The 13639-nt window shown below is 37.6% G+C and overlaps 1 protein-coding gene across 1 annotated transcript in view; it reads right to left on the bottom strand.

The window, feature by feature from the left end:
* Window positions 1-13639, bottom strand: part of LOC123314313 (octopamine receptor Oamb) — a 55281-nt gene that overhangs the window by 9710 nt on the left and 31932 nt on the right. The window contains exon 3 of the mRNA XM_044899500.1: window positions 10114-10375. Within this exon, the coding sequence (XP_044755435.1) occupies window positions 10114-10375 (262 nt within the window). The remainder of the gene's footprint in view (window positions 1-10113; window positions 10376-13639) is intronic.

The raw sequence follows: 13639 nt of genomic DNA, 5'->3' as shown, positions 1-13639 counted from the left end.
ATCTGAAAAGGAATATACGACGATATATTGAAAAATTCTTAGCCTACTGTAGAACCACACAAATGTTGAATGTCGAAATATTTTATTACCCAACATATTCTCCTCCTAATTGGATACATTTATTACAGCGAACCTGCAACGTCAAGAGGAGAATATGTTGAGTAATAAAATATTTTGACATTGAAATTTTGTTTAGTTCTATAGTAGGCTAAGCATTTTTCAATATATCCTAGTATTAATGCGACCCAAACCAAGAATCACATAAAATATCAACCTTCAAAATCCATAGCCTACTTGACGACAAATTTTACTCCGTTTTCTCTTATTTCTGAAGGGAATATCAAAAAACAAAAAATTCTCAATTCACGTCAGATCTATTCTTATTTTGGACGACTTTCTACGGTCAGATGGATGCGAAGGTATAAAATAATCCAACCCAATCGAATAATCGAATGACGGCACTGGCTCAGGTCCACCAACTTCTTGCGAGGGCCTCGAAATCGATAGCTGTAAGTCGACGGAGCGTAGACGCACAAAAAACCGAATATCGTATCGGGCTGGTTAAAAAACAAAAAACCTACGGAAAACTGAATGCAACGAACGGAAAAGTTCATTCATGCGGAAAATGGATAATCTGTTAAGGGTTTCGCCTCTGGTTGATCCCCTTGTATAGGAATGTTATTAGATTCGTATCTTCGATTTTTTCGTTCACTTCCAACAGGACAGTTTATCGATATCGTCAGGGGTGACCAGAGTAGTCGTTCGGATCGACGTGGAGGAAACCTCTATTGCTTTATGAGACTTCAAGATGCACAAATTGCAATATTCTAATAAATATAGTAGGTAGAGCTTTCATTGCAAATATCTTGCAAATATATTGCGACTGTGTGCCTCCTGTGACCGAAGAGACCCAACCGTGACCTACAGATCCTTCCACACTCCGGGCATGGATAGTCACCAACCAGATCTGACCGCCGCTGTATTCTTCTCGAGTCTTCATTATAACTGTGCACCAAAGACCCCACTGTGACCTGTCTAACGCTAGTTGTTCCCAGTTGTGATTGGCATTAACTGATTTTAGGGATTGATGTAGTGTATCCTTAAACCGCTTATACTGGCCTCCTGGTTTTCGGGCTCCCTCTGTGAATTCGCTATGCAGAGCTATTTTGGGGAGTCTTTGTCTTGCATCCTCAGGATGTGGCCGCTCCATCTGAGTCGGGCCCTCGTTACTTGAGTCTCAATCGTTGTACAACTCGCGCGTTGCAAGAATTCTGCATTTGAAACTTTTTGGAACCATCTGATGTGCATTATCTGTCTTAGATGACTTTGTTGCGTTTGTTCAAGCTGTTTAATATGTCGCCTGTAGGGCGTCCAGCTTTCGCTTCCGTAAAGAAGCGTTGGGAGAACCACTGCTTTGTAAACAGATGTCTTGGTCTTCAGATTGAGGTCGTGATTTTGAAACACTCTGACCTTTAGCTTCCAGAATGCCCGTGATGCCGAATTGATACGGTTTTCTATTTCCGTGTCTAGGTTAGCCCTAGTATTTATGAAGCTTCCCAAGTATTTGAACTCCATTGTCGTGAATTACACAGCCCTCAACCCTCTTCCATACTTACGTACGTAATATACCATTTTCTACAGGAGTCCTGGCTGCATCCTCGAAAAACTACGGCCCGTAAAAACGGCCCTAATCCCTAGATTCGAAATCCTCAAGGACCGCTCGAATGAATTTCCAGAATTCCTTTTCGGAGTTAACACCCACTCTCTGCCGATAAACGTTTCCGGGGTTATGTAAAGCTACCTGAGAAATCGACTAACCGTTCCAATTTTACGGCAACCGCATAGATCCGAAAATTCGCCCGCTTGTTTCAATTAGCCAATAAAAGTTCGGCAGACGGGGATGGACGCAAATCCAGAAAATGAAAAGACACGGACAGGGAGGATAATGTGACTCAGCCCGCGTTATCCTGAATCCTCCGGATTATTAGTCCGGAGATGAAGGATAAAATAAATGTGCGTCTACGCATGGAGAGGAGATAGAATTCGTTACAATTTTCTCGAGGACGGCCTGGTGGGTGGAATGAAAAAATATCCAGACGTACAGTAAGACGTAGTAAGAAATGTGGAGAAATCTATACCTATAGGATGTTTTCCCAGACTAAAAGTCGAAAGTTTCCAATCCTGCTGTGTGTGGGGAAAGACATTCAACCCAAGTGTAAATTAAAGTTAATAATTGAATCTCTAAATTATAGGTAGGTATACGATTATATATTGAAAAATTCTTAGCCAACTATAGCACTAAACAAAATTTCAATGTCGAAATAATTTATTACTCAACATATTCTCCTCTTAATTGGATACATTTGTTACAGCGCACCTGCAACGTCTCTAGACCTTTCAAAAAATTGTTTTTTCTTGCTCTGCAAACCAGACCTACACAGCTTTCATTACCTCCTCGTTGGAAGAAAATTTACGACCTTTTAACCTTTTTTTCAGTTGAGGAAAAAGATGATAGTCAGATGGAGCCAAATCTGTTGAACAAGGAGGGTGTTCTAGTAATTCAAACCCTAAATCATGAATTTTTTGCATGGCTACATGGGATTTGTATGCAGGGGCGTTGTCGTGCAGAAACAAAACACCTTTGGATAGCTTTCCCCGTCTTTCTCTTAAATTTATTTCCGTAGAGTGGACAGTAATGTCGAATAGTAATCTCCGGTTATTGTTCTACCATTATCCAAAAAATCAATCATGATTACTCCATGGCAATCCCAAAAAACTGAAGCAAGAACTTTTCCAGCAGATTTTTGGGAACGAAACTTCTTAGTTCTTGGAGAACCAGAGTGTCGCCATTCCATCGATTGTTGCTTTGTTTCTGGATCGTAGATATGTACCCAAGTCTCCTCCATAGTAACAAGTCGGTTTAAGAAGTCTACATCGTTTTCAAATCGAGCACAGATCGAACCCGATGCTTCTACCCTTTCACGCTTTTGGTCAACATTCGAACATTTGAGGATCCATTTTGCAGCAATTTTTCTCATGTTCAAATCGACTTGAACTATATGATGAACGCGTTCGTATGAAATATTCAGTGCTTCAGATATCCGTTTAAGCCCAATTCGACGGTCTGATTAAATCATGTCATGAACTGCATCGATATTTTCGGGGACTGACACAGAAACTGGCCTTCCCGATCGGTCATCATCTTCAATGGAAAATTCACCCCTTTTGAAGCTTACAGTCCAATTTTTCACGGTCGCATACGAAGGACATTGATCACCAAGGGTATTAAGCATATTATTGCGTAGCTCTGGTTCACTTTTTCGACCTCAAACTTCATACTGGCACATCTAATGAGTTATTGTTTGTTGCCATGGTAACGCAATATTTTTTTATGCATGGAACTGGTCTAGGCTAACTAGATATCAATACATCCTCGTATGTCTTAAACTCTTCGGAACCAATTTTCAGCTCAATATTGACGCTAGTTCTTCCAGAATTTCCAAGAGAAGGTCAACTTCACCCTGTATATGTATACTCGAATCGATATTTCATAGTGATTCTCTGAAATCACAAAAAAAAACACTTTTGATGACCGGCGCTATTCCCTTTCAGATTGAAACGATGCACTTAATCACATTCAATCAGGTCGTGAATATTTCTTGGGTAAGGGGATAAAGATCCCCTTGGAACCTTAGCCTCTGCCCTGGGGGGGTGAATCTAGATTAGCGCCTAAACAAGGGAAAAGTAACGCAAGAAACGTGCCTAATTTGGCAGAGACAAATGGACCAATTCACCAGGTGGAAATGGGGAAAAACCGGAAAGTTCTTGAAAGAAGAAAGTTTCTTTCGAAGTCATTTTTCGTATGGTAGTTCCTTTGATGTTACTGAGTTAGTCATTTGATTAGACTGTTTTATATTTCAAAAAGTGGAGAAATAAATCTTTTCATCGGTGTTTTATCAGGAAAATCTCGAAATTTATTAATGAATAACATTGTTACAGAAGATGGAATGTAGTAAATGAAAATTTTTATATGGAAACTGCTGTGTATTCATCACCAAACGATGGTGCTGGAGATTTCTTCCCAACTGATAGGTTAGTTAAAATTTTTCACAGCTAATATTTCATCAAAGCTCCAAGATCATTCCATATTTAAACAGTTGATTAAGTAGGGCATATTCGTGGAAACGTTCAAAAAATAATTCTCACTTTGGCTCACTTGAATAAATAATGAAATTACACATTTTTCGCATACTTTTTACCCTTTTCTTGTTAAAGAGTGTGAATGATTTTTCAACATTAAGTTGAACGAATAATTAGAATTTGCTTATACACTGCTCAAAAAAATTAACGCACATTCTGAAAATCTCAATTTTAATGAAAGTTAACTCTACATTGACTTTATAACTTATTTTTTATGTTCTCTCGGGAAGGTTTTGAACGAAACAAGACACATTAAATGGAAGAAAAATTCAGGATCTCACCGAATCTTATGTGAAAGAAGAGAAATGAACAATTTTCAAAATACTGAAATGCTGATAAGTGATTTAATACTTGGTATTTCCACCACTTGCGTTAATTACAGCTCGGCAACGACGGTTCATACTCAAAATGAGTGATCTTAAAATGTTCTGATCTAATCCTTCCCAGATTTCTACGAGTTGGATTAGTAAGTCATTAAGAGTAGCTGGATGATTTTTTGAACTTCTCAGCCTTCTATTGAGGTTGTCCCAAACCTGCTCAATCGGATTGAAATCTGGACTTCTTGCTGGCTATTCCATTCGAGAGACTTCAACCTCTTCAAGGTACTCCTGAACGATGCGCGAACGATGGGGTCTGGCATTATCGTCCATAAAAATGAAATTTTCACCAATGTATGGGGCAAATGGCACTACATGCTCTTCAAGAATGTTCCTTATATACTTATCAGCATTCATAGCTCCATTATCAACGACCACTAGGTCTGTGCGAGCAGTCAAAGATATTCCACCCCATACCATAATCGATCCTCCCCCGAAACCAGTAGTATTCAGGAAATTGCACTGAGCATATCTTTCATGTGGACGTCTGTATACAAGAGAACGTCGATCCCAATGGTAGAGGCAGAATCTAGACTCATCTGTGAAGAGAACCCTTTCCCAATCGGCCTCTTCCCAATGGATATGCTCTCTCGCAAAATCCAAACGCGCCCTTCGATGGGCTGGGGTAAGAGCTGGGCCTCTTGCCGCGACACGAGGCCTTAAATCATATTCTCTGAGGCGATTTCTTATTGCCTGAGTGCTAATTTGCACCTCATGAGTTTGCTCAAGCTGAATTTGAAGGAGGCGAGCGGTTGCAAACCGTTGTCTCAACGAAGAAACTCTCAAGTAACGTTCTTGAATGGCAGTTGTTACCCGTAGTTTACCCTGTCCTGGTCTTCGGACATTCATACCTGTGTCCCTGAATCGCAGCAACATTCTGGACACACTTGCATGGGAAACTCCAAACCTTTCTGCAATTCTTGTGTATGTCCACCCTTCTTCTCGCAAAACTAACGCTTGGGCACATTCCTCTTGGGGCAAATTACGTGTTTCGCGTTGCATAGCGATCGAGTGTAGAAAATCAAACGAAAGAAAAACTATTGATCACTAGAATTGATCGAGAACAACTGATTTTAGAATGGGACCAAAACATTCAAAATCTGTTGACATCATCTTTTTTTATTCTTGCTGGGAAAAAACATCTGTATTGAAGAAAACCGTTGAAATTGGATAACATATGCATGCATAATTCTGATAAAAATAATTATCATTGAGAACACCTTCAGTTGTAGAATAAATTTGAGATTTCCATAATGTGCGTTAATTTTTTTGCGCAGTGCATTTTGGAAAGCCAGGTTGAGCCATTGAGTATTTACCCTCAATATTCAATGGTTGAGCTGATGATACAGGGTCCTGCAACAAGGACACCTCCATACCCACTGACATGATCAATATTTCATCCATTCCCGTGAAATTACCAGATAATTAATAAACAACCTCTCCTGCACAGAGAACCACAATGGCTGGTCATGCAAAATAGAATAATAGAGCAAAACACCACCAGGTGTGTTATAACCACAATTTCGCGCATAACCATGAAAAATTCAACGAGCATTGTTCCAAATTGGCCGCCCAATTTATATTCTGCGAAGCAAGGAGCCGCGTATAAAACGCTCACTAAATTAAGAGATAACTTGAAAGAATAGGTTTACAGAGGACTAGACAACAGCAACAGAGAAAAGGTTATTTCGTTCTTGCTGGGGAATAAATAGGTCAACTAATTATTAGCACAGAGCTCGCACATAGTAGAATCGGTGTGAAGTACAAATATACCTAAATCTTTGGCAAATACTGTCTTCGCCGGCAAAGAGAAAATTATACGAATTCGAAGACATCAATGATGGGGGGACATCTGGGGAATATTTACAGAGCAAATGGCAAATGGAAATGCTTCTGGGAAAATATATATTCTAGAAGGGCATTTCATAAAATATTCACCAGTCGTCGTTTACAGTTAATGGAGAATTCATGAATTTTCGATTCGAAAGTTTCTGTAGCTAATAAATGGAAATGCTCGAATCCTCTAATCTAATTTCTGTTGTTATTTGAAAATATGATTTAATAGCGACTTCATTTCTACTTGTTATTAGGCAGATTGCTGAGATCAAATCATTAATTTCAATCCTATAATATTATTTGCTTGAAAGCTAGCTTTCTCTGTGGGATTATAAAAAAGGCTAAATAGGGATGAGGTCGTTGCGATGTTGAAGATCTAATCGAGTACTATATGATCCTAAAAATACAATTTTCTTGAAAATGTTCACACGAAGCTTTACATGTAATCATTAATTCAACCTTTTGCGTGTAAATTTGGATGGAATAATATATGCATATTCATTTGGACATTTAAAATTGTGCCAATCCCTAATTTTTTTCACTCATGATCCCCGAAAACAACCACAGTCGGTATCGAAATTCGTTACAGTAGATAACCAAATTTTCCATTTATAAACCAAACGCCTGGAGCTAATAAAACAAAGAATGACGCAATATGGTATTCAAATTTGTATTCATTCATTAATGTATTTCATCCCTAGCATAACTAGTTAGTTAAGCACAGGCTTATACCTGGTTATGGACTTCAAGCTTGTTTATTGTATGTTTAGTAAAAATGAATACAAATAGGCTGAATGAGCATTAAATTTGATGAACTCCGGAGCCTGATTTATACTGCAACATTATTCGAGCAATTATGAATGAAAACGATGCAGTTCTGAATAAAACATCGAATGAATTTTATTTTGTATCTCGAATTCAAAGGTTTTTTTGTTCAACTGTTGGTCGATCTTCCCATAAAGTATTTGGTGTTTTCAGATGTTTGAAAAATCCCAGTATCTGGTGCCCAGGGGTGGCGTAGCCAGGAAAAGTTAAAATGGCTATATCTTTTCATCTGAGCCAGATCGGATATAAGGGGTGAAGGAAAAAGTGTTTCCTTCGACTTCAAGAACCAGACATCCACTGCTTTTATTACCTCCTCGTTGGAAGAAAATTTACGACCTTTTAAACATTTTTTCAGTTGAGGAAAGAGATGATAGTCGGATGGAGCCAAATCTGGTGAATAAGGGGGGTGTTCTAGTAATTCAAACCCTAAATCATGAATTTTTTACATGGCAACATGAGATTTGTGTGCAGGGGCGTTGTCCCAAAGAACCCAACTCTTAAACGTAAGTTGAACGCTCACTCCTGAATATCAGACTATTCTGGAAATTAAATCGATATTAAAAATAAAAAATATCTGTGAAATTCCAAAATTGGGTACTTCTGCTGAATGCGACTCTGTTCAAAAGATCCACACGTAATCACATAACACATTAGATGTATGGTGTCATATATTTAGCTTGTTATTCTGAAGGAAATTTTGTTGCCATTCAGTGGCGGCCCGTCAGGGACGGCAGGGTCGGCAGTGCCGACCCAAAATTTCGCGAGCAGCAAAAATGTGAATTCTCACTTGTGTAAAATAATGATGTATTAGCAATTCTCCAAACATTACATAGCTCTCAATAAATTTTATAAAAATATTAGGTAGGTATATGATATCTGATATCAATGGAATATGGAACTTCTTTGAAATACGCTGTTTCAATTCAAATCCCTACTCGGTCCGTAGACAAAATACGCTCATCTCCAATCGAGCTATGAAGATAGCGCCGCAGATGCCTTCTCTAGCGACCGAGTGACCGACCGTTCGTTCTGTTCATTCAGATACGGCATGCCGAGTCTAGATTGTAAACTTATCGAAGGAGCGCTAATATCAATGAGTCAAATTGCTTCAAACTTGAATAATTTTTGTTGGAATTTCATTCGGATAACAATTAAAATTAGATAAGCCTCTTATTTAATGTTTTTTCCGCCAATATCCGATAGTTTCAGTTTCACATAACAAATTACAAGAGATCGCTGTTATTTGAAACGAAATTTTATCGTATTTGTTAATTTTTATAAACGTGAGTGCTGAATATATAATACTAATTAAATTCCGATAATTTTTCAAGAACTTTTCAAAGAATAAAGACCAAAACTATGATGAAAGTTGATATTGTTGGCTCAATACTTCGCACGGTGTAGGACATATAGGTCCGGCAGGCAGCGACCCTGCCGACCCTAGAATGCCTCTCTTCGGTAACTCGAAGAATGATCGTTCGGGATATCTCGATTCTATCGTTTGCGCTCGAGGTGATGTTAATTTCTCGCAATTCTCAATTTCGTTAGAATGCACTTTTGTTTGTTTTTCCAATTTTATTTTATAGATAAGCATTTTTAAAGTATTTTTATTTGTTATATATATTTTCGGTTCTTATTTTCATATTTGTTCCGAAATTATGTTTATTTTTCAAGTGGTATGCAGGGCTAAAATAGTTATTTCTCAATCATTTTTTTTTTCCGGATAATCTTCAGAGATTATTGAAACAGAAACAAAAATTTTGGCGAAACTTCACTATAAAAAACTAACGCACCCAGTGCAGTACCCCATGGTGATGTGGAAACCTGCATAATCATAATACATAGGTATAGAAAATATTTGAAAAAAAAAATATATATATATATCTGCCGACCCACGATAAATATGCTCGAGCCGCCACTGTTGCCATTATATTGTTCCGTGTTTGTTAACTTCGAGGAATGTTCTGAGGAATAGGGAATACTCCTTCTGACGAAAATGATGTATTTTTTATGAAATACCTTTGAAACGTCACATTTTGAAATAATCATTTCAACCGTTTCCCAAAAAAAAAAATATTTTAAGTACTTAAAAATGAAAAATGAAAATGAATATTTAAAATTTAAGGCGTTTCGTTCCTATTGCACAAGTTGGCAACATCGACTGAAATATGCGTTGATAATAAAGGACAACAAATACACTATCTTGAGGAGATAGACAAAGGTGGCTGTCTATGAAGTCTGCGACTAACGAGGAAGGTCATAAAATTTTATGGGATTTTTATGGCCGGTTGCTTGAGGCTCGCCAGTGAGTACGCGCCTAATAATGGCTGTAAATCAACAGCTGTTATTTTATAAACAAGCCATTTTATTTTCTAGTAGGCGCTGTTGTCAAATCGTAAACTAGAAACGAAGCGATTTAAATAGTTTCCGCGGTGCATTTGGAAAATTCATGAATGAAACTCATAATTATTCAGTTTAAACTTGCATATGTTGTGATAACCCAAATTGAGGAGAATTCCCCTTTGAATGGGTTATGTTTGAATCTGGTAAATCTTGTACGAAAGGAAATAAACGAATGATCATTTAAATGAGAGATGAATATCAGCTCATTTTCAAATGACTGACTCTTTCAGAGCCTACTGTTGGTATTTATGTATGAGTCGAAGCACATCCTGTATAACTCTCGAAAAAATTGTCAGGTACGCCTTAATTATCAGTAATTTTTTATGTCCATACGGGGTATCCCTCTCAATCAGAAGAAGAGGCGCCCCCATTGTATTTCGGTATATTATCAACGGGGGCTAATTTCTTTCGTAAACAAAGGTACAGAGCTGAAACAACATAAATCCCAGGGGCCACCCCTTAATTGCCTGACCTTTGGTGGTCCTGAATCCCTGATTAATCGCACGAGTAGTCCTGACGGCCGCTCTGTAGATCCTCCAATAGAAGAAGAGCATCACGAACATCGGCAAATAGAAGCTGCCCAGAGCGGAGTAGACGACGTAGCCGGCTTCGTTAGTCAGTTCGCATTTCCAGGGACACAGTTGCTGTTCCTGGGGCGTCGCGGCGGACGCCGCGGCGCTGGGCGTCGTGTGCTCCATGGTCGACGTTTCGTGCGGAGCGTCATCCTCTTGTACCTGTAACAAAGGAGGCAGGCTCTGTCACTGGCTAAAAATAGAGGGAGCAGGGAGCCTCAGGATTTTATACGTACAGGGTGTCCGCGCCATGGGTCAGCGGTCGATTAATCTGATTCTATTAACTTTACAAAAGAGAATTTCGAATGAAACTTTCTTCTTTTTAAGCAGAGCATCTCCTAAAATTGTTTAGAACTATGAAAAGTGTTTCGTTTCTTCTACACAGCTATCAACTTCATTATTTTAAATGGAACACCCTATATATTTTCACATGTTTGAATTCATCCTTGTTAAATTTGAATATAAGTTTGATAACACAACTATGTCTGAATTCTCAACGGTTTTCGAGAAATTTGATTTTTTGTTAATATTTTGACAGTTTGAGGTACTTACATAAAGGACTATAGCTCCGTCTCTATTCTATGTGATTGATTCAGATTTGGACTGTGTCTAGTCAATGAATGAAACACTAAACATTTTCTTTGCATATAACCATATTATATACAGGGTCCACGAAAACGTAGATCCATTATCAAAACAGAAATTTATCAAAATCTTCATTTTTTTGAAAAGCAGCCCATATTTTTCGTTCGCCTTTAGTTGTTCTAAATAATGAACAAGAAAAAATATGGGTTGCCATTCAAAAAAATGAAGATTTTGATAAATTTCTGTTTTGATAATAGATCTACGTGTTCGTGGACCCTGTATATAATATGGTTATTTATGAAGAAAATTTTTAGTGTATCATTCATTGACTAGACACAGTTCAAATTTGAATCAATTACATAGAATAGGGATGGCGCTATAGTCCTTTATGTGAGTACCTCAAACTGTCAAAATATTAACAAAAAGTCAAATTTCTCGAAAACCATCGAGAATTCAGACATAGTTGTGTTAGCAAACTTATATTCAAATTCAACAAGGAATTCAAAAATGTAAAAATATATAGGGTGTTCCATTGAAAATAACGAAGTTGATAGCTGTGTAGAAGAAACGAAACACTTTGCATAGTTGTAAACAATTTTAGGAGATGCTCTACTTAAAAAGAGGAAAGTTTTATTTGAAACTCTTTTTTGTAAAGTTAATAGAATCAGAGTAATCGACAGCTGCCCCATGGCGCGGACACCCTGTAGATGTTAGATAGCTGAATCATCACTTGTTAACATGAATCTGAGCAACATACTGATAGGTACTAGGTATCGGAACATTTTTGGGAGTTTTCGAAAATGAACTTCCTCTCTGAAATACTAAAGGACCTATGCAACTTTCAGTTATACAAATAACAGCCTATACCACTTCCTTATTTACAAGGGCAAACCTAGTATATCTTTGCATCGTTGGATAGCTGAGGCGATAGCAATTTCAACCTTGGGAAAAAACCTAATGGTTTATGAGCAATTAGGATTCTTATGGAAAATATGATGAAAACTGAGGCCACACTTTTCGTGATATTTCTGAAGGGGCTTTTTTCAATTTTTCTTTTACCAGTTTCAATTTTGCCATTCTGTAGCATTATAACGCTGTTTGCTGTTTGGACAAGAGATGTATAGGGTGGGCAAAATTCATTGTCTACTGAGGTGATCTCGAGAACTATAAGAGCTAGAAGCAAGCGGATGACACATTCTCTTTTTTTATGACTAATCCGAATCCAAATACAGACACATGACACATTTCCGAGTTCTTTTTCAGAGAAACAAAGAATGGTGAAAATCGTAGCCTCCTAGTATTTCCAAAAGTTCTCATAACTTTTTTGTCTCTGAAACTTGAACCTTCTTCAATTACTTTTTTACGTAGAATCCTCTGACGAGCTGAAAATTTCTTTTTTTCTGTTCTAGATTTCAAATCATTAGCCAAACCTTCATTGAATTTGTTATTTCTGAATTGGAAAAAAATCGTCAGTAGATTCTACGCATTAAAGTGCGTTCAAGTTTGAAATCTGACACCTGAAGACTCAGAGAAAGTTATGAGAAATTTTCGAAATCGTCAAAATCTGATTTTTTGCTAATAACTCAAAAACGATGTATCGTAGGCGGTTGGGGTTTTCACCATTCTGTGTTTCTCTTGAAAAGGGCTCGGAAATGTGTCATCCGTTTTTTTCTAGCTCTTATAGTTCTCGAAATCCCCTCAGTATATAATGAATTTTGCACACCCTGTACATTTCGGGTCCGAACAGCAAGCAGCGTTATAATGCTACATATGTTTCTCATTTGAATCAAAAAAAATTCAGAGTATTTACAGTGAAACAGAAAGTACAGAAATTACGAACGAAATGGCATCAGATATGTCATGGTACCTACTTGCCTGCAAAGTTTCATAAATATAGTTCTAATGATATTTATTTGTTGGCATCCCAATTCTGTAGATTAGTTAACACCTGATCAAAACTTTCTCAAGAGTGTCGAAGAACTTGGATTCTAAGAAATTTCTGTGTATGTAATCATTATTGATTTCCTTTCTGAAAACTCAGTACACATTAAACCTTTTCAACACATCATTGAACAATCTCAACTCTACATGTAAAATTTATTTTAATTATTTCAATGATACATAGAACAAGTGTTCTACTGTAACTGAAACTAGTAATTTTAAACTCATCAGAGGGCTTTATTGTGTCCCTCCTATTGAAAACCCATTCCATCATCCCCATCCTACAAAAATGTCATTTCCAAGTGCTTCAACAATACACGTCGAATGAAATTGTATCGTGTCATTCGAAAAATCCAGTTTCCCAACGTCCACCCTTTTTGCTCTCAACCGGATTCCCATCTAATTAATTCTACATGAGTTTATGATGGAGTAGGTTGGGAATGTAAATTACCGCTGCCATTTACAGGTATTATAATCTTAGCACAGATCCCATCCATTGTTGAAGGGCATTAATAATCAGTATTCCACCCACTCAGGACAGGGGGTAGGATTGAAAGTTCTCGGATTTGGGGTTAACAAGGTGATTTGCCAGAGGTGGGGGTCTGTCGAATTGATGCTGTGCTGATTTAATTATACTGGGAGTACAAATTAGTTGTCTCGAAAAAAGAATAATGCTAAGGTCACTTAATGCCAATTTCCATCATGAAAATCTATAGATAGAGGCTCATAAATCCCACAAAATATAAGAATTTCCTTTCATACTTCTCAAATTTCTTCTGAGGGGTAAAAGTCCTTCTTTTTCCTAGCACAAGCGAGTGATGTTTCAATCTGGATGTCTGGAGGGACCTAGAGACTGATTGCATATCGGAAATAGAAAGTAAATAGAAGGTGGGAAACCTG

This window comes from Coccinella septempunctata, chromosome 5 (genome assembly GCF_907165205.1).
Source record: "Coccinella septempunctata chromosome 5, icCocSept1.1, whole genome shotgun sequence".
Taxonomy (NCBI): domain Eukaryota; kingdom Metazoa; phylum Arthropoda; class Insecta; order Coleoptera; family Coccinellidae; genus Coccinella; species Coccinella septempunctata.
Note: the sequence above shows the minus strand (reverse complement) of the source record. Positions and strands in the feature narration are given on the sequence as shown.